Genomic DNA, 24,326 nt, shown 5'->3' on the forward strand with positions numbered 1-24,326 from the left:
AGCCTCGTCACACGCACACATCCCTTATCTTAAAATGTCTTCCAGCTAAGACTCCTTTTTTTTTTTTTCTTTATATGCGTCACACAGTCACTCACACAGAGAATTTACCAGCACAGTTAAAAGTAAATGCAATAGACAACTATTTTTCTCATCCAGAAGCACAGCTGTATCATATCAGAACCTTAATAATAAGAACAACATTTATCATTCACTCTTAGATGGACAAATAGTCAAGTTTAAGGAGGGTATTCTGGACTTCCCTGCTTAGGCTGCTGCCCCCGCGATCCAACCTCCGAGAGCAGAATAAGATAATTAAATGGATAGATCATTCACTCATATGTTTTCTGTACATAAACTTTGTCTACTTTCTCACACGCACACACATTTTAGACAATTTCCCAACTTTTACAGATAGCGGGGCTGTGAGAAAAAGCGTGAAGGGAGGTTGCGAGAGGGGGGGAGGAAAAGGAAGGGGGGAATTAAACCAGATAAGAAACCAGGTGCTACACAAAAGTTATTAAATTATGAATACATCTAAATGTACCAACATAAACTGACTCACTCAATACACACACATTTCAGCATTCATCATTATACACACACATTGTTAATATACCATACCACCCCATTGTCCGGACAAATATAAACAACTAATGCACGCATGCTTTTGTGGAATCGGCCGTCTCATATCACAAAAACCAGGTTCCATCATTGCTCATAAAACGGCGATTAACCCGTTTCATTGGAGCAGCACCTGCGTTATCAAACTGACCAACACGGATCACTGGCCTCTAAGGCGCCATAGGACTACCAGGAATCACCCAGCAATCCTACAGACATCGTGTCTGGTCAGTCCATACAGTTTCACCAAGTTTCACCAAAGCTCTACCATATGGAGCCCGAGACGCCACCTGTCTATTCTGCAGCCATTAAACAGATTCGTGACAACTTGGCTCAGTTGATCTCCTTTACCGGAGTCACTGAATGGTCACCTAATATGAGGCTTTTTTACACGCTGAGTCACAAGGACTAGGGACCGCTGCAGTTTCCACATAGACAGGTGTCTCGCACTTTCACAGACGTATCAATTTTATATGGGCCAAATGTCACACCAGTTAGCAAACCCTGCCTTGAATGTATCTTTGTCCAACTCTGGCTAATTCTGATGCACTTGCAGAAAGAAGCATCCTCTGCCAGCAACGACAGAGGATGAAGAGGTTAAAATAAATTTTTCGTCTCACATCGTCTGTGCTTCTACACTCCAAACCACCAAAATTCTAATAACAATCCCCTTATGTTAAAAACAAGAAATCACAAGTTTTCAACAAACACACAGACAAATGATCACATATAAAACAACTCAATCCAACCATAATTTACCCCATTCCAGGTTGTTTTTGGAGAACCTGACTAAACCTATCTTTTATCAAAAATAGATTCAGCAATGTGTCTTATCGATCCGGCTCTCTCCAGGCAGAAAATGTTTACACTTTAAGCAAAACGCTTACCTTGTTATGCACGCGTGCAGCACACTGTCTGCCTGACAGAGAGAGCGGGTGCGGCTGTCGACCTGTAGCTTCTAAACCATCCTGTTCGTGACGCCAATTTGTGTAGTGAATTGTCCGAAGCTTAAACAGGCAACAAAAGTAGTTTACAACAAATTTATTTACCCATTATCAGAAGTGCAGGTTGAATTAAGTTGGCCGTGCAGACAGACCACATGTTACTCCGGAGTAAACAAGACACACACAAGCCAAAATCACTGTCGAGTTCCGGTCTTCTGCCATTTTTTATATGTCTCTTGTGCGTCATTGTTTGTTATCTAATGCGTCAATGTCTTTTTGTTATCCCTATCTGTTCCATAACAACTCGAATCCTTTAGACAGTCAACACATTCTGTAGACAGGTTGGCACGACTTAATATTCACTTTTGTCCCACTGGCACAGAATAGAAGAGCAATTAAATGAGTGTACATTCTTATTAGACATGCAATATAGGTCAAAGGTCAGACATTCATATATGACACCGTCTACTGTCCAAAACAACAATTCAAATCTGCCTGGTAAGGCTTTGTGTATGTCACGTGTGCCTTCCTTAGGTGAAGCCAGGTTTACAGCTATACTGTTATTATGCTGTTTGTTACTTATGTATGTTATGTTGCAGCTATTTAAAATAGTTGTGTCAATTTGTTCGGGCCTGAAATAAATTGGCCTTTTGAAACATATCTTTGTCTTTGTGTGTTGTATGTAGACCACATTTTTTAGCAGAGTTCAGTGATGCAAATGCATGTCAAGTTGATCAACAGATTGTATTATTCTCCAGTGCAAAAACAGTACTGAAATGAAGGCTAAAAGGGCATTAATGGGAGCTTTTAAAAAAAAAGAAGAAAACAAAAAGTAACTAAATAGTTACGTTTCACAGTAACGCATTACTTTTTGGTGTAAGTAACTGAGTTAGTAACTGAGTTACTTTTGAAATAAAGTAACTAGTAACTGTAACTAGTTACTGGTTTTCAGTAACTAACCCAACACTGGTGACCACACAACTTTTATTTACATTCAGAACACTTCCCAACAGGCGGAGGAAAACTCCTTTACGGCACCACACTTCAGTGTCGTAACACACCCACACCAGCACGTAGCATAAACTGTGTGCTACAGTTATGACCCGCTGTTGTCTCTTGATGTCGCTCTCGTCTAAGGCTCACCAATGTGGAGACGTGTTATCGATGGAGTTGAAGATGAAGTGCATCAAAAAGTTGTTTTGCCAAAAGTTGGTGACCCTAATTGTTGTGGTGAAATAGTGAAGATGCTGCCTGCCTTATTGTCACAATTTATTCGGAAAACTGCATTCCCCTGGTAAATATCTTCATAAATTGATACAAAATAATAATAGAAAATAAGGCAAATACTGCACTGTAATTCATATGACATTAATATGATTTAATTTAACACTTATTTCAGGCTAAACTATCTAGAATATGCTTAAGAAAAATAAAAAAATTGCAATGGAGTGAAGCTGCAATATTTCAAGTGCAAAGTTTTGAGGGACAAGTTTACTTAACTAAAGTGATAACAAGGCAACAAATATGACTTGGAATCATCTCAAGTGGAAGATAAGACATACATAGTTATTATTCTGTTCTTTGTGCCTCTATTTTTATTCCTTCATTCAGACTGCTGAGGTCAGCTTTGCTGGGGAAGGGTTGAAGGACAAGGAGGAGGAGCCAGGCTATCACTTTGCTGTAAGTGGCCAAGCCTTCGCTGTCATTACACAACACTTTCCAGAACTTTTCCAGAAGGTACTAAGATGCATTTGGCTACTTTAGTGTTTTGTGTTCAACACTCCTAGAGTGAAAATGACGATGTCATACTTTATCTCTCCTCATGGGGGTGCTGCAGTTCCTCCTAAGAGCCACTGTGTATGCTCGCATGACTCCAGACCAGAAGACTCAGCTGGTGGAAGTCCTTCAAAACATTGAGTCAGCTATAGTTATGTACTTTGATGAAAAACAACATTTGGAGAATGGTGTGCATTTCTCATTGTTATGATTTAATCTTCCAGTTACATGGTAGGGATGTGTGGAGATGGCGCTAATGACTGTGGGGTGAGTATTCTGTATGTACAAATCACCACTCACACTATGTACTGGTTATTTTGAAAACACCAAATAGTATTGAATGCCTCGTTTGTAGGTTGTAATGTGTATGAAAAATCATTACATTAATTCTTCATTTTAAAACACTAAAGTCACTAAAGTCACTGTTAATTAATTCCTGGTCCGACTGTGGTAAACTAATTTCCCTGAAGTAGGAGTAATTGATTATAAATGGAATGTTTTCATAGCAAGAGCATGTAAACCTTTTTACGGCCTTCAAAGTATGTTTTTTTTTTACACTATAGAGCCCTCTCGACGTGAAATAACACCCTTTGATACATTCAATATAGCAGTGTTGCCTGAAGCTGAGCCAATCAGTGTCCACGAAACTAAACAGTGCGCTCTGAAAAAAATACATACATTGAGATACGAGGAAGTGGACACAAAATATATCTATACATTTAAACAGTGAACAAGTGTATTTTTAATTTCAAACAAATTAATGGTTAAAGTGTACACTAAACAAGGAATACAACATAAGGGAGGCATTTAAATATAAAAGAAAAAAGTATATTTCGTATGTAATCACAGAATAACATACATGCTACAATTCGATATGGTCCATTTGATAACAATGTATAATTTTATTATCAAAACAATGACAACCCTCATTGGGACCCTTCCTGTCTTCCTCCCTCAAGGAATAGTCATCCCAGATTATTTAGTTTTAAGGCTGTCTAAATAAAGAGAGGTGACTGCAGTTGAAGAGTAACAATTTTTTCGACAAAGGAGTAACTGCCGTATTTTCCGGACTAAAGAGCGCATATATATATTAGCCACACCCACTAAATTTTAGAGAAAATAAAAATGTTTTATATATTAGCCGCAACGTACTACAAGCTGCAGACATACAGTATATGTTGCAAAATGAGTTATTTACACAGAAAGATTCTGTAAATGTTTATTTAAATACCTTAATTGGGTCCAAACGGTGTCTATAACACGGCAGTTTTGCTCAAAGGTGGGAAAATACAATCTTCATAACATGTCTATGAATGTTCTTATTCATCAGGTCATTGTCACCTCAGGACATTCAATTGATCACAACTGGACTGTTTGGTTTGTCTTAGAAAACCTTTCGCCTCTCATCCGAGTAGACTTCATCAGTTCATGCTCATAGACTTAGATTGGTCAGATCTAGTCTTAGACTTAGATTGGTCACATCTAGTCTAGCTGCTGGTGCTAAAACCCCAAATAGTTATACTCCAAAACCAGGAGGGTGTTTCTGGGCAAGGATGGTTTCCCCCTATCGTAATGAGAAAAACAACTGTTTTAATGCAAACGAGCAATCCTAACTGTCAAAGCCAACGACAGTCGTTGAAGTGTAATTTACCCTCGTTAGTATTGAGGTATTTTGTGGCAGAACGATCACTGTGAATCGACTTCTACCAGCCCAAAACAATCGGAATCCCCGCGTAAGCATTCCATTCAGTTGTAAACAAATGGCACAAGTGGCATTCTGGTCACCTTCTGTGAGCAGAATGTTTCTAACTGCTGTTTTTTGTTGGAGGCTAAATTGCAGAGTCTTTTAGGAATGGTTGAAAGGACAGTATTGTATGTGGGAGACAGGTTGTCTCACAGACCACCTACTCTGTTCAGGGATGTTTTTTTACCCTTGACATAGTTGGCTTCCCTCACTCCTCTTTTGTACCATCCATCCTCCCTGTCCAGAATCTGTACATTTTTTTTTCTCAAAGGAGTGCTGTTTCTCCCTGAGGTGCAGGTAGACAAGCTGAGTCTTGGTCTGAAGAGTTTGCCATGCATCGGCTCAGTAGTTGTTTTGTTCCCCCAATATATGAACAGTGCATTCATCATTACACTGGATAGCATACACAGATTGTTTTTGTGGTTGCGGGGTGTCCGGTCTTTACGATGCCCCAGTCTCTGTCTCAGGCTGTTGCCTGCTTTGAAGTGTACTGGGATGTTGGGTTGGTTAAAATTATATTGTCCACTAGGGATGTCCGATAATGGCTTTTTGCCGATATCCGATATTCCGATATTGTCCAACTCTTTAATTACAGATACTGATATCAACCGATACCGATATCAACCGATATATACAGTCGTGGAATTAACACATTATTATGTCTAATTTGGACAACCAGGTATGGTGAAGATAAGGTACTTTTAAAAAAAAATTATAAAATAAAATAAGATAAATAAATTAAAAACATTGTCTTGAATAAAAAAGAAAGTAAAACAATATAAAAACAGTTACATAGAAACTAGTAATTAATGAAAATGAGTAACATTAACTGTTAAAGGTTAGTACTATTAGTGGACCAGCAGCACGCACAATCATGTGTGCTTACGGACTGTATCCCTGCAGACTGTATTGATATATATTGATATATAATGTAGGAACCAGAATATTAATAACAGAAAGAAACAACCCTTTTGTGTGAATGAGGAGGGAGGTTTTTTGGGTTGGTGCATTAATTGTAAGTGTATCTTGTGTTTTTTATGTTGATTTAATTAAAATGGTAAATGATAAATGGGTTATACTTGTATAGCGCTTTTCTACCTTCAAGGTACTCAAAGCGCTTTGACAGTATTTCCACATTTACCCATTCACACACACATTCACACACTGATGGCGGGAGCTGCCATGCAAGGCGCTAACCAGCAGCCATCAGAGGCAAAGGGTGAAGTGTCTTGCCCAAGGACACAACGGACGTGACTAGGAAGGTAGAAGGTGGGAATTGAACCCCAGTAACCAGCAACACTCCGATTGCTGGCACAGCCACTCTACCCACTTCGCCAAAAAAAAAAAAAAAAACGATACCGATAATTAAAAAAACGATACCGATAATTTCCGATATTACATTTTAACGCATTTATCGATATTATCGGACATCCCTATTGTCCACTGAGTTCATGTGCTCGGTGAAGGCTTGCACTTCTTGGTTTCTGATTTTCACCCAAGTGTCATCCACATATATGTAACAATGACTGGGTGCTGTTCCTTTAAAAAAGCCCAGAGGTCTCTTTTCCATGTCCTCCATGTAAAGGTTTGCTGGTGATACCGGTGATCCCATGGCACAAACATTTTTTTGTGGGTAAAAGGTTGCCATGAATTGAAACTTCATAACAACCATACATAACTGTTTAAAAAGGAACACGGAGAAGCAAAATATATCCACCCATTTTTCAAGACCATAGCGAGTAACTTTAGGCCCATTTCCACCAAAAGTTAGGAACTTTAGGGAACCTCTACTAGTTCCGGGTGTCTATATAACAATGTATAAATAATACACGTCAGTGTTTATCTGTAAATAACAATATATAGAGAATACATGTCAGTGTTTATCTGTAAATAACTATATATAAAGAATAAATGTCAGTGTTGATCTGTAAATAACAATATATAAAGAATACATGTCAGTGTTTATTTGTAAGTAAAAATATATACATAATAAATGTCAGTGTTTATCTGTAAATAACAATATATAAATAATAAATGTCATTGTTTATTTCATGCCGACAACACAAACATATTGTCTTTGGCGTTAGCTTGTTATCATTAGCATTGTGTTTACTGGGGTTGAGGCTAATATCTACACAAATGGAGTGTCATTGACTACTTTTACAACATGTAATGAAGTAAATAGTTAATATTTAATGTTGTTTACCTTCCTTCCACTCGTTTGCTGCCTCCTTTATTTCACATTTATCCAACAAAGTCAAGAGTTTGCTGAGGTCGTTGTTTCCAGTCCGGCTTCATACTCCTCCGTAAATACGTTTAAAAGAGTTCTCGTAGCTTTGCATATTGAAATTAAGTTTGTAAACATAATAAACAACAATAAAGTGCATATAGTTTAAAGCACCAGGTCGCCCGTAAGGACCAGATAAGTCGCCCGCGGGCCTGTTCTAAAAAAAAAAAAAAAAAAAAAAACTTTAAAAAAAAAAAAAAAAAACTTTTTTTTTTTTTTTTTTAAATTAAATCTACATAGAAAAAACACAAGATACACTTTCAATCAGTGCATCAACCCAAACAACCTCCCCCATGCACACTCATCCACACCCACTCACACAAAAGGGGTTATTTATTTCTGCTACCAATATTCTGGTTCCCACAACATAGACAACACATCTGCAAGTCCCTGAAGCACACATGATTGTATAGGCTGCTGGTCCACTAACATTTTCATTAATTACTATTTTTTATGTAATTCTTTTTATATTGTTTTACTTTCTTTTTTATCCAAGACAATGTTTTTTATTTATTTATCTTATTTTATTTTATTTTTTAAAAAAGGGCCTTATCTTCAACAGACCAGGTTGTCAATGAAATTAGATTTGTTTAAAGGTTTTTTTTAAACCAGGCCCAGTCCAGATAATGTCCAAGTCGGACTCAGCAACACACACCTTCATTCATGTACACAGAAAAAAATTAGGTAACACAACAGATTGCATATAATTTATAAACAAAATTACATTTTCAAAATAAGCATTTATGTACAGTGCAGATTATGTCCAGGTCACTCAAATTAGGGAACACAACAACAGATATCATATAATCTATAAACATAATTATACTTTCAAAATAAGCCTTTGAGGACTTCTCATCTTTTTTTTAATGTTTTTTGGCATCATTATCGTTTTCAACCATGTAACTTTCTAAAGTTAGAAAATACTGAATAAATGTTTTAAAGAAAGTAATACTAAGTGAATATCTGTTTTTGGCCTTAAAAATAAACATTTTCCTGAGTACTATAATTAAATTGACTAAATCATGATTGTCAATGAACTCTCCTAAAATAACAGAAACCACATTAAGCTTCATAAACAAACCAATCCTTAAACACATTTTTTCAACTTCCACCCAAAACAAAGACACAATATGACAATAACAAAACAAATGCAGGGTGGATTCAGGCTCCTGACAACAAAATCGGCAATCATCTGACTCTGTCATATTCCATAATTTTAACATTTTCCCTGTGGGTAAGAAGTTATAAATAATTTTAATTTGAAAATAACGATTTTGCACATCGATAGTGGTTTTATAGATTAGTTTGAATATGGCATCCCATGGCAACGGGCAGTCAAAAAAGTCCTCCCATTTTCCATTTGTGTTGTATGAGACAGCCTTCAAAGATTTCTTTATTAAATAAAAATTATATATTTTTCTATTTATTTTAGTTCCTTTTTGCCAACTAGAATTTCTTATTAGAGGTTTACAAACTAATAATTTAGTAGTTCCATAATTAATTATTTGTTTCCATCTTTTCCCAATTACTCCAGTTAGTTGATAAAATGAAAAGCTCGAGCAAGCATCACCATACATAGCTCTAAATTCATCATACTTCATAATTTTACCATTCTCATTGATAATATCATTGACAAAAATGATTCCTCTTTCAAACATATTTTTCCAAAAGAAAGGCTTTCCATCTATTACAATATTAGAGTTAATCCATATTAACTGCTGCAAAATATCGTGTCTTTTTTCTGGCACATAAAATTGAAAACACCACTATGAGTGGATTGTTTCCTTTATGAACCCCGCCATGTTTCCCAGCAGACTCTCTGGGAGGGGATCACTTGTAAAAAAGGATACAATTTCTTTTGATCCAGTACATGTTTTTTGTCCAACAGGACATTTGTGTACCACTCAATGTTTAAATACATCTTTGGAACAATTGATGCTTTTAAAGACAGACACATAGCTTCAAGGTTGAGAAGTTTCAGGCCCCCATATTCATACTCTTTGTACAAAACCTTTCTTTTAATCTTTTCTGGTTTGCCGTTCCAGACAAAATCGAAGACCCTCCGCTCATAAATCTTAAAAAAGTTTTGTGATGGAGCTGGTAATGACAAAAACAAATAAATAAATTGAGGAATAATTAACGAGTTGGCAATAGACATTTTACCATACAAGGTTAGGGATTTCCCTTTCCATAATTGCATAATTTTGTCCAGCTTTCTTAGTCGATTATCATAATTTACTGAGCCTAGATCTTCCAGATTTTCTGGGACAACAACACCAAGTATGTTAACTGGTCCATCTGTCCACAAAACAGGCACTTTGCATTCCATTCGAAAGGACGTTCCCTTTAGATTTCCGATCCTTAACATTTTACATGTATCATAATTAAGCTTAAGGCCAGATTGCTGTGAAAATATGTCCAAAAGATTAAGAAGGTTCCGCAAACAATGAGGAAAAATCTTATCTTTGTGAATCAGCCTTTTCTGACATGAACTTCATCAAGAACAAACACAGAACACGCCTCACTGATGCACATCTGCAAGACTCACTCAGAGTTGCAGTGTCAAGTTACACACCAGAGTACAACACACTAGTTAACAGCATGCAATGCCAGGCTTCCCACTAACTGACAAAGAAACAGATAACAGATTTGGTGTCCAGTTCAAAGTGTGACATGATTTAAAAACTTGAGAGTTTACTTTTGTATTTTACATGAGTTATTATTTGTACAATCATGGTGCAAAGTAATTCATGATTTGTTAAAAAAATGTTAGTGGCTAGCTAGTTAAAATGGGATATTGTGATTTCACAAGACTGTCTTAGAAGTGATCATTTGAAAATGTTCAATTTGAAAAATGTGCACTTAGAGAAAATATAAACATAAAGTGTTGCATATTGATATTTATCTGTTTCTATATATAGTTATTGTGAGAAATCATTAAGATGATCAGTGTTTCCACAAAGATAAATATCATTAATTATTAATAATAACAGAGTTAAAGGTAAATTGAGCACATTGGCTACTTCTGGCAATTTATTTAAGTGTGTATCTAACTGGTAGCCCTTCGCAGTAATCAGTACCCAAGAAGTAGCCCTTGGTTTCAAAAAGGTTGGTGACCCCTGGTTTAAAGACTACAGCCGAGTAAAAACACTGATCAGCGTTCTTCAGCACAAAGATGCCCACAAAAGATCCTGCAAGTCGAAAGTTTATTTTGTTCTTATTTCTCTCCGTTGTCAAGTTTGTTGTAATAGAAATACACAAGAAATAGGAAACACACCAGTCGTCTAGCATTCTGTAAATGGCGGTGCTGTGTTTGAAAAATACATTTAAGAAACGCCCCCAACTGTCTTCAACCAGTCAGCATTCGACAGCACAGCCCGTCCCCGATAAGGTTCCAGGAACCTTCCAAAAGTCCCACCTTGCTGGCAGAAATGACAAAAATTTCCTGAAGAACTAAAACTACCCGGGTTGTTTTTAGTGGTGAAACAAAGTGAACATTATTTACCTGGGTAAATGAGAAAGTTCCAGTAAAAGTTCCTGCCGTGGAAAAGGGCCTAATATTTTTAGATACAGTATATTTATATCTAGGTATCTATTGAATATAAAACACATGCACACATAGTACACAGTAAATTGTTATTATGTACTGATATGAGTTTTTGATATACTGTATGATACGCAGACTATGTTACAAATACACATGTACGGATCGTTGTCTGTCTTGTTTCAGTGATGACATTGTCTCTCTCACTTTTAGGCCCTGAAGAAAGCGCACAGTGGAATCTCTCTGTCTGAACTAGAGGCCTCAGTGGCTTCTCCCTTCACGTCGTCCATCCCAAACATCTCCTGCGTTACTACCCTCATTAGGTACATTTCTTTACTAAATGAGGCAGTTTAGTCCAGGTTTGATTGTTGCTGTTGCTACCAGGGCTGTAGCCAGTGCAACATTAGAACTGAGGTCAAGAGGTATGAAAACACTACTAGTATCACTAAGATTCTACTGTGATGATCTTCTTTCCATTTTGTTAAAATTAAATGTTTGTTTATTCTCACCTGAATATTCATTCAAAAGCGGGTCATGGAAAATTGAGACAAACCAACCCACTTTGAGGGGCAGTAGAGTTTCTAATTTAATTGATGAGTTTATTATCACAAAGACAATGTTCCAATGTGACAACTTTAGCACAGATCAAATTGATAACATTTCAGTTAGGACAAGTCAAATACGGTGGTACCTTGGCTTACGAGTGCCCCACCTTACAAATTGTTTGATATACCTTTTTCCAGCTACCGTAATTGCCGGACTTTAGAATGCACCTAAATACAAGCTGCGTCCACCAGACAAATTAGATTTTGTACATATATATCACTGGTCCCCCGGGATCTGTTTGCCAATTTCATTGGTCAAGGCTAAATTTAGTGGCAAAAACCCAGCAGCATTGTATAAAGCACGGGGTTCAAAGTGTTGAAAAGAAATAGTGGCTTATAGTCCGGAAATAACGTTTTTTTTTGCCTGAAGATGCGAGCAAACAATGTAATTACAGTTCTGGTTCAAATATCGCTACTTAGAGCAGAAAATGCCACAGTGAACACCGTAAGAACCGCCCAACATCCGGTGTCTGACTCGTTAGCATTAGATAATAGCAGATGATAGGTACAGACAAAACGTACTTTTTCAACCATGGGAAATAAAAAAATTAATGCGAATGACAGTGCTGAGAAGAAAATGTTCATTAATCAAATAAATAAATGTTCGAAAAAAGCAAGGCTGAAATGTGTGTAGCCATGAAGGTGGGGTTAGGCTTAGTGGTTAGTTGAGCATAAAACTTCCATCTGCACCATGCTGAAGCAGGAGTCAATAAAGGCAAGATTAACACCATCATTCAATCAAAGTTGACTTATATAGCCCTTAATCACAAGTGCCTCAAAGGACTTCACAAACCACAACAGCATCCTCGGCTCAGATCCCACAACAGGGCAAGAAAAGCCCTTACTTATAACAGCTAGCGCTTCATCTGTAGAGGCTGATCCGTGGTCACCTGATAACCTCTCCATGCAGCAGAGGGGTGCAGAGCAGAAGTGAGAGATGAACAGATCAACTCGGTCTATTTAAAGGCTAGAGTGTACAAATTAGTTTTAAGATGGGACTTAAATGCTTCTACCGAGGTAGCATCTCTAACTGTTACTGGTTGAACTTTCCAGAGTACTGGAGCCCGGATAGAAAACTCTCTAACGCTTGCAGACTTTTTTTGGGCTCTGGGAATCACTAATAAGCCGGAGTTCTTAGAACGCAGATTTCTGGCTGGAACATATGGTACAATACGATCAGCAAAATAGGATGGAGCTAGACCTTTTAGTATTTTACACGTAAGTAGTAAAACCTTAAAGTCTCATCTTAAGCGCACAGGAAGCCAGTGCAGGTGAGACAGTATAGGTATATATATAGGTATATAAAAGTATATACAGTATAGGTATATATGTATAGGTATATATGTATTTAGGTGTGCCGTTAGGGGTGCATGTCTGATGCAAGGGCTGTTTAACACCTTTCTTACGTCACGACTCTAGAGACCGATGAGCGTTCAAAAGGGTGAAACTAAAAAGACAAACAATACAGTCAATATATACATATTTTATGCAAATGTATACATATATATGCTGTAATGCTACCTTACAAGGCATGAGAAGGTAAACAAAAGTTAATTTGTACTACGACGCCATCTTAGATGACATCGAAAATTATCGCTAATGAGCATGACAAAGATTTCATTATACATCACAAATCGGAAATTTAGCTAGAAATATTTTAGACAAAAACCAAGTTTCAAAGTTCAACTTATGATACATACCGGCGATGCAACCTTAAACAAAAGATATATGCAGTATTTCTTCGAAAATAACCACCATAAAGTACGTGCTGGCACCGTAGATTTCTCTGCTTGGCTTATGCAACTTCCGGTCAATAAAGTTTGATTCAAAGTACACACTTCTCAAAGATGTAGTAACTGCCCTGACTACATGATGGCGACAAATACACATGTAAAAATGTTAATTAAATAACAAGCAATAAGCATAACACACTTCAACAACAAGAGTTTACAACCTTTAGTTGTAACAGAACGCTCCCAAATGCCACCAAAATAACTGGGAAAAACAAATAACTATCATTAAATAATCAAAGGTACAATCTCTGAGATGGGTTTGGTCAACATATTTGTATCATCTGACCTGACTACCCATAGCTCTACTGAACGCACTTTGCCATCTTTACTTGGGAACACCTGAGTTACACGTGCAAGAGGCCATTCATTTCGGGGAATTTGGCTGTCTTTGAGTACAACGACCGAACCTACGCTCACGTTAAGCTGGCTAGAATGCCACTTGCGATGTGGTTGGAGAGTGGGAAGGAACTCCTTCTTCCACCTGTCCCAGAAGGTGTTTGACAGGTGCTGGACTTGGCGCCACTGGTATTTGTAGAGGTCTGACGCTGTAAGGTTGCCAACTGGAGCCTTAAGAGGGTTTACCTTTTGGGTTATAAGAGTGGCCGGGGTCAAAGTGAAAGGGTCACTTGGTTCCGATGAAACATGGACAAGGGGTCTTGCATTTATAATTTCCGCCACCTCTGTCATAAAGGTGACAAGAACTTTGTGAGTGAGTTTAGTGGTCTTGAGCTGGAAAAACATTGAGTCCAATATTTTCCGGGCAAGTCCAATCATTCTTTCCCATGACCGGCCAAAGTGGGAAGGGTGGAAGGTTAACAGTCCATGTACATCCGTATTCTTTAAGGTAGGTTTGTACAGCTGTGTTGTCTAAATTTGAGGGAATCTTCAGTTCTTTACATGCGCTGACAAAATTGGTACCTCTATCAGAACGAATGCTTTTTACAGGTCCTCTTACTGCCAGAAACCGTCTGAATGCATTAACAAAGCTAGAGGTATCGAGAGACTCTATCAACTCAATGTAAACTGCTGTAATACTCAAGCATGTGAATAGGACATCCCACCTTTTATTTTGGATGATACTTCCTCTTGTGCGCTGTGAAAACACAAACCATAGGCCAAAAACATCTAAGCCCACATTAGTGAAGGGGTGTCCGTTGTAAGACGGTCTGGAGGGAGGTTCGACATTTTTTGTGTACTCAGAGCGGCACAAAGTCGTTTGCAGGTTACACAATGATAGAAGATTGTGCTCACCTTTCTCTTGCCACCTACTATCCACCATCCTGCAGATCGAACAGCTCCTTCTGTGAAAAGGCGACCTTGGTGTTGGGTCTGCTCGTGGTAGTGCTTAATGAGAAGAGCTGCATTATGGTGGCGGCCAGGAATTATGAGTGGGTTCTTTTAACCTTGGCTTAAGTTTGAATCACTGATGCGACCTCCTACTCTAAGAAGTCCCTTTTCATCCAGGTAGGGGTCTAGGTTTTTGAGAGGACTGGTTCGGGGTAGTTTATCGTGTTTTTGCTCACACTTCAATTCCTTGGCATACACATCCTGTTGTAGTGCTTGAATGATAATGTTTTGGGCTTGGTTTGACTCGTCTATAGTGAGTCCTGTCTCACAGTAGTGCCAACTACGGCAGTGATTGATTTTGGATGGCAGCGAGTTATGTATGACGTGCAGTAGTCTTGAAACAGCACGCTTGAGAGACTTCCAGGTCGAAAACTTGTTGAATCTGTCAGAGCCAAGTTGTTTGGTTGAGATAGTGGTTTTGAGTGTAGACACCTGTGGTCTGACATCAGAGTCCGTGCAAGTCTCAACAAGATCAAAAGAGTCATTTGAGGGACTTTGATCTTGGAGCATGAAGTCAGGGCCAGTGAGCTGGTAAGCAGGACCAGAACGAGTGGCGTGGCCTGCTGGATTTTGGCTGCTCGGTATGTAATGCCATTGGCTTGGTTGAGAAGATTTGCGGATTCTCGTAACACGGTTAGCCACATAGACATAAAATCTTCTTGTCTCATTGTGGATATAACATAGGACTACTTTACTGTCTGTATAGAATGCAGTGTAGTCTATTTCAAAGCCTAGTTTGACTGTGAGAAGATCTGCAAGCTCGACTGCTAACACAGCAGCACTAAGCTCTAATCTTGGTATGGTCTGATCTGGGTGTGGTGCTAACTTTGCCTTACCTAAAACAAAGCCTACTTCACAGTTCCTAGCTGCATCTGTTACTCTTAAATAGGCCACTGCGGCTATAGCCTTAGTAGATGTGTCTGAAAGTACCAACAACTCTTTTTTTTGTAGTTGTTGAGGGAGAAATTTCTGTGTACGCTCTGGGAATGGTTAAGTTGGACAATACTTTAAGTGAGTCTTTCCACAGGGTCCAGGACTCTTCCATTTCTGAGGGCAATGGTGCATCCCAGTCTCCATTCTCCACCGTAAGTTCACGCAGAATGGACTTTCCCTGTATAGTTACTGGTGCTACAAAGCCTAATGGATCATAAAGGCTGTTTATTGTTGATAAAACACCTTGTCTAGTAAAGGGCTTTGTCTCATCTGCCACTAAAGGTGATGCAGTCTTTCTTTAGGTCCCAAAGGAGACCCAGGCTATGTTGCATGGGGACTGAATCAGCTTCAAAGTCCAAGTCATTTAGGTCTTTGGCATGATCTTGTGAAGGGAATGCTTCAGGTACCTCTTTTCTGTTGGCTGCTATTTTGTGCAGTCTTAGATTTGAGTTTGCAAGTGTGTCACGGGTTCTTTGTAATTGGGACACATTTCAGAATCAGAATCAGAATCAGAATAGTTTTATTGCCATTGATTTCAACAGTAGGGAGGGATTTGATTCCATCGTCTACATAGAAGTCGTGTGTGACAAACTGGTTGACATCTGGATCACAATCTGGCTGGTTGCGTAGCACAGACTGATGTAAGCCATATATGGCCACTGCTGGTGATGGGCTATTCCCAAAGACGTGGACTCTCATCCTATACTCTACAATGTCTTTGGAAATGTCATTGTCACGAAACCACAAAAACACAAGTCATTTCTGTCTTGCTCTCGAACATTGAAACAGTAAAACATCTGTTCAATGTCGGCTGTGAAGGCAACAGCTTCCTTTCTGAAGCGTATTTAAGACACCTAACAGTGAGTTGTTAAGGTCTGGTCCTGTCAACAACACATCATTTAGTGACACATTCTTGTACTTTGCGTTGCTTTAAAAGACGACCCTAATCTGTCGGGCTTGCGAGGGTGGTAGACACAGAATAGTGGCAAATAAAAGCATTCCTCTTCGTCTTTCAGTGGAGGGGCAAGCTCTGCATGTTTGTTTTCAAATATTTTGCCCATAAACGTGATGAAATGTTCCTTCATTTCTTCTTTCCTTTCAAAGCTACGAACAGAGACATTAAGCGGTTCAGGACAAGCGGTGTGTTGTTATGAAATTTTTGATGTGGCGACTTGAATGGTAATGGAGCTGTCCAGCTGTTGTCTGTGTCCTTTTGTAGTCCTTCTTCCATTATTTTCAAGAAGGCTTTGTCCTGAATGGAGGGAGGATGTAATTGTCGTGTCTGGTTTGTTTGAACACATTACATCCTAAATCATCAGGTTCACAAGCGCTATCCACAAGTTGAGTGCTGAAGCTGAATGGAACTTGTATCTCACAATGTCTCTCTATTATGTTAAATACATTGGGGCATGGCTTAAACATTGTAGGACGTCCCTTCTCAGTTGTATTTGTGAACAGCGTCTTCACAGCGAGAGTTTTGTGGACATCACCTAAACACACGTTTCCTACTATGACCCACTGAGGTCCAATTTTTGTGCTAGGGTGCATTGTTAGGGCCTCTTATCTGTTTACGTACTTTGTGAACTCTAATAACATCCCGCCCGAGAAGCATGAGCTATACTCATGCTTCTCGAACGGGATGTTATTAGAGTCCAAGTCAGGGATAAGGTGAGCTACACCCAGTGTTGCATAGCTGCACTGGGTGTGGGAATTTCATCTCTATCGTTTGGGATATTTCTACATTCAATGAGGCTAGGCAATGGGATGTGGACTGAACCATCTATGGCTGCCACTACATATCCTGTAGCTCTCCTGCCCATTGCTTCTTTAGTACTAGTGGTTAGAGTGAGATCAGTAGGTTGTGAGTTCAAACCCCGGCCGAGTCATACCAAAGACTATAAAAATGGGACCCATTACCTCCCTGCTTGACACTCAGCATCAAGGGTTGGAATTGGGGGTTAAATCACCAAAAATGATTCCCGGGCATGGCCACCGCTGCTGCTTACTGCTCCCCTCACCTCCCAGGGGGTGATCAAGGGTGATGGGTCAAATGCAGAGAACAATTTCGCCACACCTCGTGGTGTGTGACAATCATTGGTACTTTAACTTTAACCAGCACATGACCTTAGTGAGTAAGGGGAACTAGGGCCACGGTCATTGAACAATTCAAAGAACTCAGGACATACTAATGACCTGTTACTTTGTTCACCATGGATGGCATAGAGCCTTACTGCTTGTTCAGGCTGGCCTGCTGGGTACATTTTAACAAGACTACTTTTAGAGCAGGATCTGCCTGCTTCGTTCACGCCACAAACCTGTGTGCACTTGGATGTGATCTCCTCCGACTTAGCGAAGTCACACTCCCACCATACTCTGCTGCAGGTTCAGTTTCTTTCAGCCAGGGTGCTGATCCTGGGTGAAGAGCAGTGCAGTATTTTTCATCAAGACACTCAGAGCACTGTATCTTGACCATACAGTTTTTTGCAATGTGTAGACGAAGAACAGCATTTGAAACAAACGTGGTTCTCTTTTAAGAATGCTCTTCAATCATTGAGTGTTTTCATTCGAAATGATCTGCACTTCGAGAGGGGATGACGTTTTATGTGAATTGGGCAAAGCTTGTCACTGCCTACAGCTTTGTTTGCCGTTCTTTGTGTATCTAAATTGTAGCGGGAGACAACATCAGTTTTATGCACTGAAATTGATTTTTGTTTATATGCTCTCCAAGGCAGTTTGTCAAGTTTGGTACGTCAGGGAACAATGTAAAGTCAAAGCTGGGGTCATTTCTTGAGTTAGCTTCCTGCGTTACAAAGTCTACAAAAATGGTGGGAAGGGGACACATTGTGTGTGTTTGTAGTTAGCTCCTATTGTGATCCACCTTTCTTGCAAATTGAAGGGAAGTTTCTGCACGATTGGATTTAATCCTCTTGCAGTATCCAAAAACACAACACCAGGAAGGTCTCCTCCTCTGCATTTCCATGAGCAGATCACTAAACTTAGTTTTGTGTAGTCTTTGGATGTGATTTTGGGGAACATATCAATTATTTTGAAGAGTGTATCCTCAATCACTTCAGCTGAGCCATAACATTGCTCAAGCCTGTCCCACATCATATTGATACCTTTGGTTGGCTTGTTAATGTGTATGGCTCTAATTTGTTCTACGTGTTCAGAGGATTCTTTGCCAAGCCACTTTAACATCAAGTCCATCTCCTCACTTGTCGTTAAATCTAATCCATTTATTGCATTTTTAAAGGAGCGTTTCCTAGCTATGACATTTTGAGGCTAGTCGTTAAACTGCAGTAGTCCTGTTGCTACTATTTCCCGGCGAGCAAAGTATCTAATGAAGTCACTCACATTACAGTTTTTAGGCTCTTGGCATGAAGGCCGGACATCATGGAAGTTGGATGCTGATACCTGATCTGACAAACTTGCACTGTAATTTTTATGGATGTGAGGAGAGGACGAAATGACTAACGGGTTTTGGAAGTTTTTAAGATCATCAGGAGGGTCAAATAGAATTTGTTGAGAGTAGGCTGAAGTAATTGATTGCTAGTGAGCTTTTACTTGCTTTGAGGAGCATTTTCACATTGTGATGGCTGTGTAACAACATATTTCCCTCTTTTACAAATTCAGCTTGGCTGAGGACATATTGCTTTGTACGTTCAGCTGTGACAAAAGAACAAGGATTGCTGCGTGCTTCTACCTGTGTGACTACAGCTGCTGCTAGTGCCTCTGCTTCAGCAATAGCAGATGCAACATCTTTTTCATGTTGAAGAAATTCAATAGATGCTTCTATTTTAGCTTTAGCAACTTCTATTTGGGCCTTTTCTACTTTTAAGTCCATTTATTTTGCTGCAAAGCCGAAGCAGGCTTTGGCTGCCTCAGCTTTCGCTCTTGCCCTAGCTGCTGCAGAACCTGTGGAGGAGTTCGTCAAAGCCTCGGACCGGGTCTTTAAGAATGACGCCTTGCTGGACATGGTGGGGTAGACTAGATGACGACTGCTGAATCACTGCTGTATGCCGTTTGCGTTGTAGCTTTGTGGCGTAGTAGTGGTCAGCTTCACTCCAGCGTGCGACGACTGTGTTACCTCTGTCTGCTTGGATGACGCCATTTCACTGTGCCGTTAGGGGTGCATGTCTGATGCAAGGGCTGTTTAACACCATTCTTACGTCACGACTCTGGAGACCGATGAGCGTTATCAGCAGGTTTATTGACATTCAAAAGGGTGAAATTAAAAAGACAAACAATACAGTCAATGTATACATATGTTATGCAAATGTATACATATATATGCTGTAATGCTACTTTACAAGGCATGAGAAGGTAAACAAAAGTTATCGCTAATGAGCATGACAAAGATCTCATTATACATCACAAATCGGAAATTTAGCTAGAAATATTTTAGACAAAAACCAAGTTTCAAAGTTCAACTTATGATACATACCGGCGATGCAACCTTAAACAAAATATATATGCAGTATTTCTTAAAAAATAACCACCATAAAATATGTGCTGGCACCGTAGATTTATCTGCTTGGCTTATGCAACTTCCGGTCAATAAAGTTTGATTTAAAGTACACACTTCTCAAAGATGTAGCAACTGTCCTGACTACATGATGCCGACAAATACACATGCAATAATGTTAATTAAATAACAAGCAATAAGCATAACACACCCCAACAATTAGAGTTTAGTTGTAACAGAACAATAGGTATATATGTATATAGGTTTATAAGTATGTGTATATATATATATATATATATATATATATATATATATATATATATATATATATATATATATATATATATATATATATATATATATATATATATATATATGTTATGCCCGTTTGATTGTGGACTATTACTGACACCTTGTGGCGATGGGAAATGCTGCGCGTCATTAGTTTGGCACTTCCGGTTTACGAGTTAGTCCAGTTCATAAACAATGAGAAGTAGACGAGTTGTGTTAGCTCTTACAAGCCTTGGAAAAGATAAGTCTGTAAGTAAACTGTTTAACTTGTTTATATAACTCAATATGAAGGTGGAAAGTGGCTAAATTTGATAGTAAGATGTGTATTGAAAAACGATTTTTGTGCACTAATTTAATGGATGTTTGAAGACTTAAAATGGCTGCCGGTCACATATTTCCACCATCGGAATAGTTTCAACACTCAGCAGTATTTGTTTGGTGATAATGCTGTATATTTGTGTAAAGCTAATGTTTACATATTGTGTATTACATTTCAGTATGTTGATTGAATCATATACTGTAGCTCATACATTGTCATTGTGTGTATTTCAGTTTTACAAAAATAATAAAAAATAAAAGTCCAGTGCAAGACAAAGCAAGATCAACAACAATAAAGAGCCTAAATGGATTCATCTGCTTTGGAACTTTATTAGAACGTCCTGGATTGGTTGTTAACTGTCTGCCAAGCTGTACAACCTCAACACATATAGTGAGGGCAGAACAATATATATATACATATATATATATATATAAACGAGGATGTATTTTGAGCTCCATCACAAAACAATTTAGTTGTAAGCAGAGGCAATTGATAACATTTTTCTAGTTCCGATTCCACTTTCGATTCTGTTTAACGATTTGGTTCTTTATGCATGCCCTTATCGATTTCTTATTTGGGAAAAAAAGATAACAAATAGATGGATTAGCATCAATTTGGTTTAGTTTATAGCTATCATGGCCTTACAAAGCAAACAGTGAAGTCTTAAGAGGCACATAGCATAGAAAAAACGTTTAAAAAAAAAAAAAAAATCTTAAGAATTTAACAAAATAAAACATCTGGAAATTACACAAGAATGTAACATTTCGTAACATTTAACAAAACTTTTAAGATTCCTTGTCATCTACCTGGAAAATATACCGTGCAATATACTGTGCAAAGGTTTGTTTAGATTTTACAAGGGAAACTAATATCATGACACAGGATCATAACCTGCAACATGAGATAATTTAAACCTTTTGATAAAATGTTGATGTTTATAGCTTACATCTTATGAAAACCTTAAATTGAAAATTTCAGAAGATGTGGTGGGGTTTTTTTTAACAGTAAACCACGATTATCAAAGTTGTATCACAGTTAGATAGAGGCTCCGCCCTCGTGGTCAATCTGTGTACTGCCATTCTCATGCATGCTGCTTGTGTAGGACTGTTTGTGATGTGATAGTTTGTTGCACGTGACTTTTTCATCATAATTAGCAGTTATGTGAAAAGACATTTAGATTTAAGATGTTTAATCAGCTGTGGGATTGAATTAAGAATTTTGGCATGACTTGGCATGACTTAAAAGGGACAAACCTGTTTGGGCTAAAACAGGACTGTGAACTATCTGTATCGAGTCAGCGAGCGGTGGTTGGAAACCTAGCCGCTAAGCTACAAGCTTAACAGCTGATCGGTGACGAGCGGATAGAGCCTACGCAAACAAACATCTATCCCAAGTCCGCACTTTGGTGTCTAAAAGGAAATTAACAATGAATGACATCGAGCACATCAAAGGGTCACTTAGCTCTATCGGATGAAGTGACTATGATCAGAACACAGCAGAAAATGATCCTCGGTCTTGTAAAGGAAGTGCAAGCGCTGCAAGTGATACTGGAAGAAAAAAAAACAAGAGGATTGTACAGCTGAAGAACACAGTGGAAGATTTGGAACAGAAGAGGAGGATGAATGATGAGATTGTCACCGGGCTCCCAAGATCCAAGTCATTTGCTGGCGCACTTTCTGTTGACATCAGGATACACTCTGGGGCCCAGGAGGCTATCGCTAACACGACGGAGCAACACGTAGCAGCCTTTTTATGGTGCACAGTGATAGAGCTGGACTGCAGGCATATTGAGGCTTGCCATCCTTTACCCGGTAGAAAAACGCTGAACAATGTTGGTTGCAACACTGCCATCATCATCAGGTTCGAGAACAGGAAACAGAAAACTGCTCTTCTGAAACAAGGATGAAAATGAAAAGGATCTAAAGTCTACATTAATGAGCATCTCCCAAAACAGAACTCTGAAATTGCAAAAAAAAAAAAAGCCAGAGAGCTGAGGAAGCAAAAGAAAATCCAGAACACATGGACCAGCAACTGTAAAGTCTTCATTAAGCTCAATGGCACACCGGAGGAGGCTCAAGTGCTGCTGATGATGAAGGTGGAGAACTGAATAAGTACATGTGAACGTGGAAGATGGAAGATAACACACAGATACACGCAGACACTTTATGAAAATGCCATTGACTGAAGACATCCAAAACTCACCAGTAGAGACTATATTGGCAACGTGTGTACAATATCAGCAGGAACTGGTAAACTTTAAATATACTGAGCACAATATGCATAAAGTGGACTATGAAATAAACCAGAACAATAACTTATTTTCATTTATTTACAAAGAATGTAACTATTACTCAGATTCATGCTGACTTTCAATTGTAATGACACCTTTAACTGTAGAAGTTTAATTGCAAACTTGAATAATATTAAGGATTACTTACAGCAATTCAGACAACCATTTAATATAATTGCCTTAACAGAAACAATGATTAATAAAGATAAAGTGTTGAAATTTGTGTTAGAAGGCTATGAATTGATGTGGGTGAATAGACAAAATAAGACAATAGACAATTCATTGAAATTCAAAATTATGGATAACATGACAGCAGTTATTGATGATGTATTGGAGTGTATAACAATTGAGATTATGAAAGAAAAACAGAGACATGTAACAGTAAGTAGTTCATATCGAACACCAGGGTCTAATCTTCAACAGTTTACAAACTAGATGGAGGAAACCTTCTCTCAAAAGACACTCAAAAATATGTTCATCTGTGGGGACTACAATATAGATCTGCTTAATTCAGGAAATCACAAATCAACTGAAGACTTCATAAATACAATGCACAGCATGGGTTTACTTCCCCAAATCACCATACCAACTAGAATGATGTTACACAGTGGGACGCTGATCAATACCATTTTTACTAATGGTGGAAATAACCACAATCAAAGTAAAATACTGGTCACTGATTTTTCAGATCAATTAACAGTCTTTACAGTTTATCACAAGAATGATAACAATACACCTCCAGTCACGCAAATTACATATAGACGAATTAAAACAGAGGAAAAGCTGATTGCGTTTAAAAAGGTTCTATATAATCAAAAATGGGCAGATCTAAATTTTCAATCAGATACAAACAATCTTTGAATTCGTTTTTGTTACTGTATGAGGAGTTTTGCCCACTAATCCCATGTAAGAGAAAAAAAACAAAAACAATACAAAGGAAGTATGGAACATTCTGAATACCATCATTAAAAAGGAAGCCCGACAAATTAATTACCCAAAGTTTTTCATAGAAAATGACGTAGAGATGTATGACATCTGCTGCTGCCCATAAATTCAATTATTTTTTTGTTAACATAGGAATTCAAGCAAAATCCCTGATTCTTAAGTTACTGATGAGAGGGAGGATTCCCTTATATAAACAAATCCATATACAATGTTTTTAAAACCAGTCTATGAACTGGAGATCATAAGTGCTGTGCAGGATTGTAAAAACAAAACAAATAAAAATTGCTTTCTGAATGCCAGTATGGATTTTGAGCTAAAAGATCAACTTCACTAGCATTAAGACACAATTGAGGACATTATCAATTCTTTAGACCTAAACAAATGTGCAATAGGAGTATTCATCGATTTAAAAAAAACATTTG

General features: G+C 38.3%; 1 protein-coding gene across 1 annotated transcript in view; it reads left to right on the forward strand.

Annotated features, from left to right (window-relative positions):
- LOC133630685 (polyamine-transporting ATPase 13A3-like) overlaps positions 1–24,326 on the forward strand; it is a 139,640-nt gene that overhangs the window by 70,476 nt on the left and 44,838 nt on the right. Inside the window, exons 21-24 of the mRNA XM_062022327.1 lie at positions 3,177–3,302; positions 3,403–3,482; positions 3,566–3,608; positions 11,130–11,239. Of these exons, the coding sequence (XP_061878311.1) occupies positions 3,177–3,302; positions 3,403–3,482; positions 3,566–3,608; positions 11,130–11,239 (359 nt within the window). The remainder of the gene's footprint in view (positions 1–3,176; positions 3,303–3,402; positions 3,483–3,565; positions 3,609–11,129; positions 11,240–24,326) is intronic.

Source organism: Entelurus aequoreus, linkage group LG16 (genome assembly GCF_033978785.1).
Source record: "Entelurus aequoreus isolate RoL-2023_Sb linkage group LG16, RoL_Eaeq_v1.1, whole genome shotgun sequence".
Classification (NCBI taxonomy): Eukaryota; Metazoa; Chordata; class Actinopteri; order Syngnathiformes; family Syngnathidae; genus Entelurus; species Entelurus aequoreus.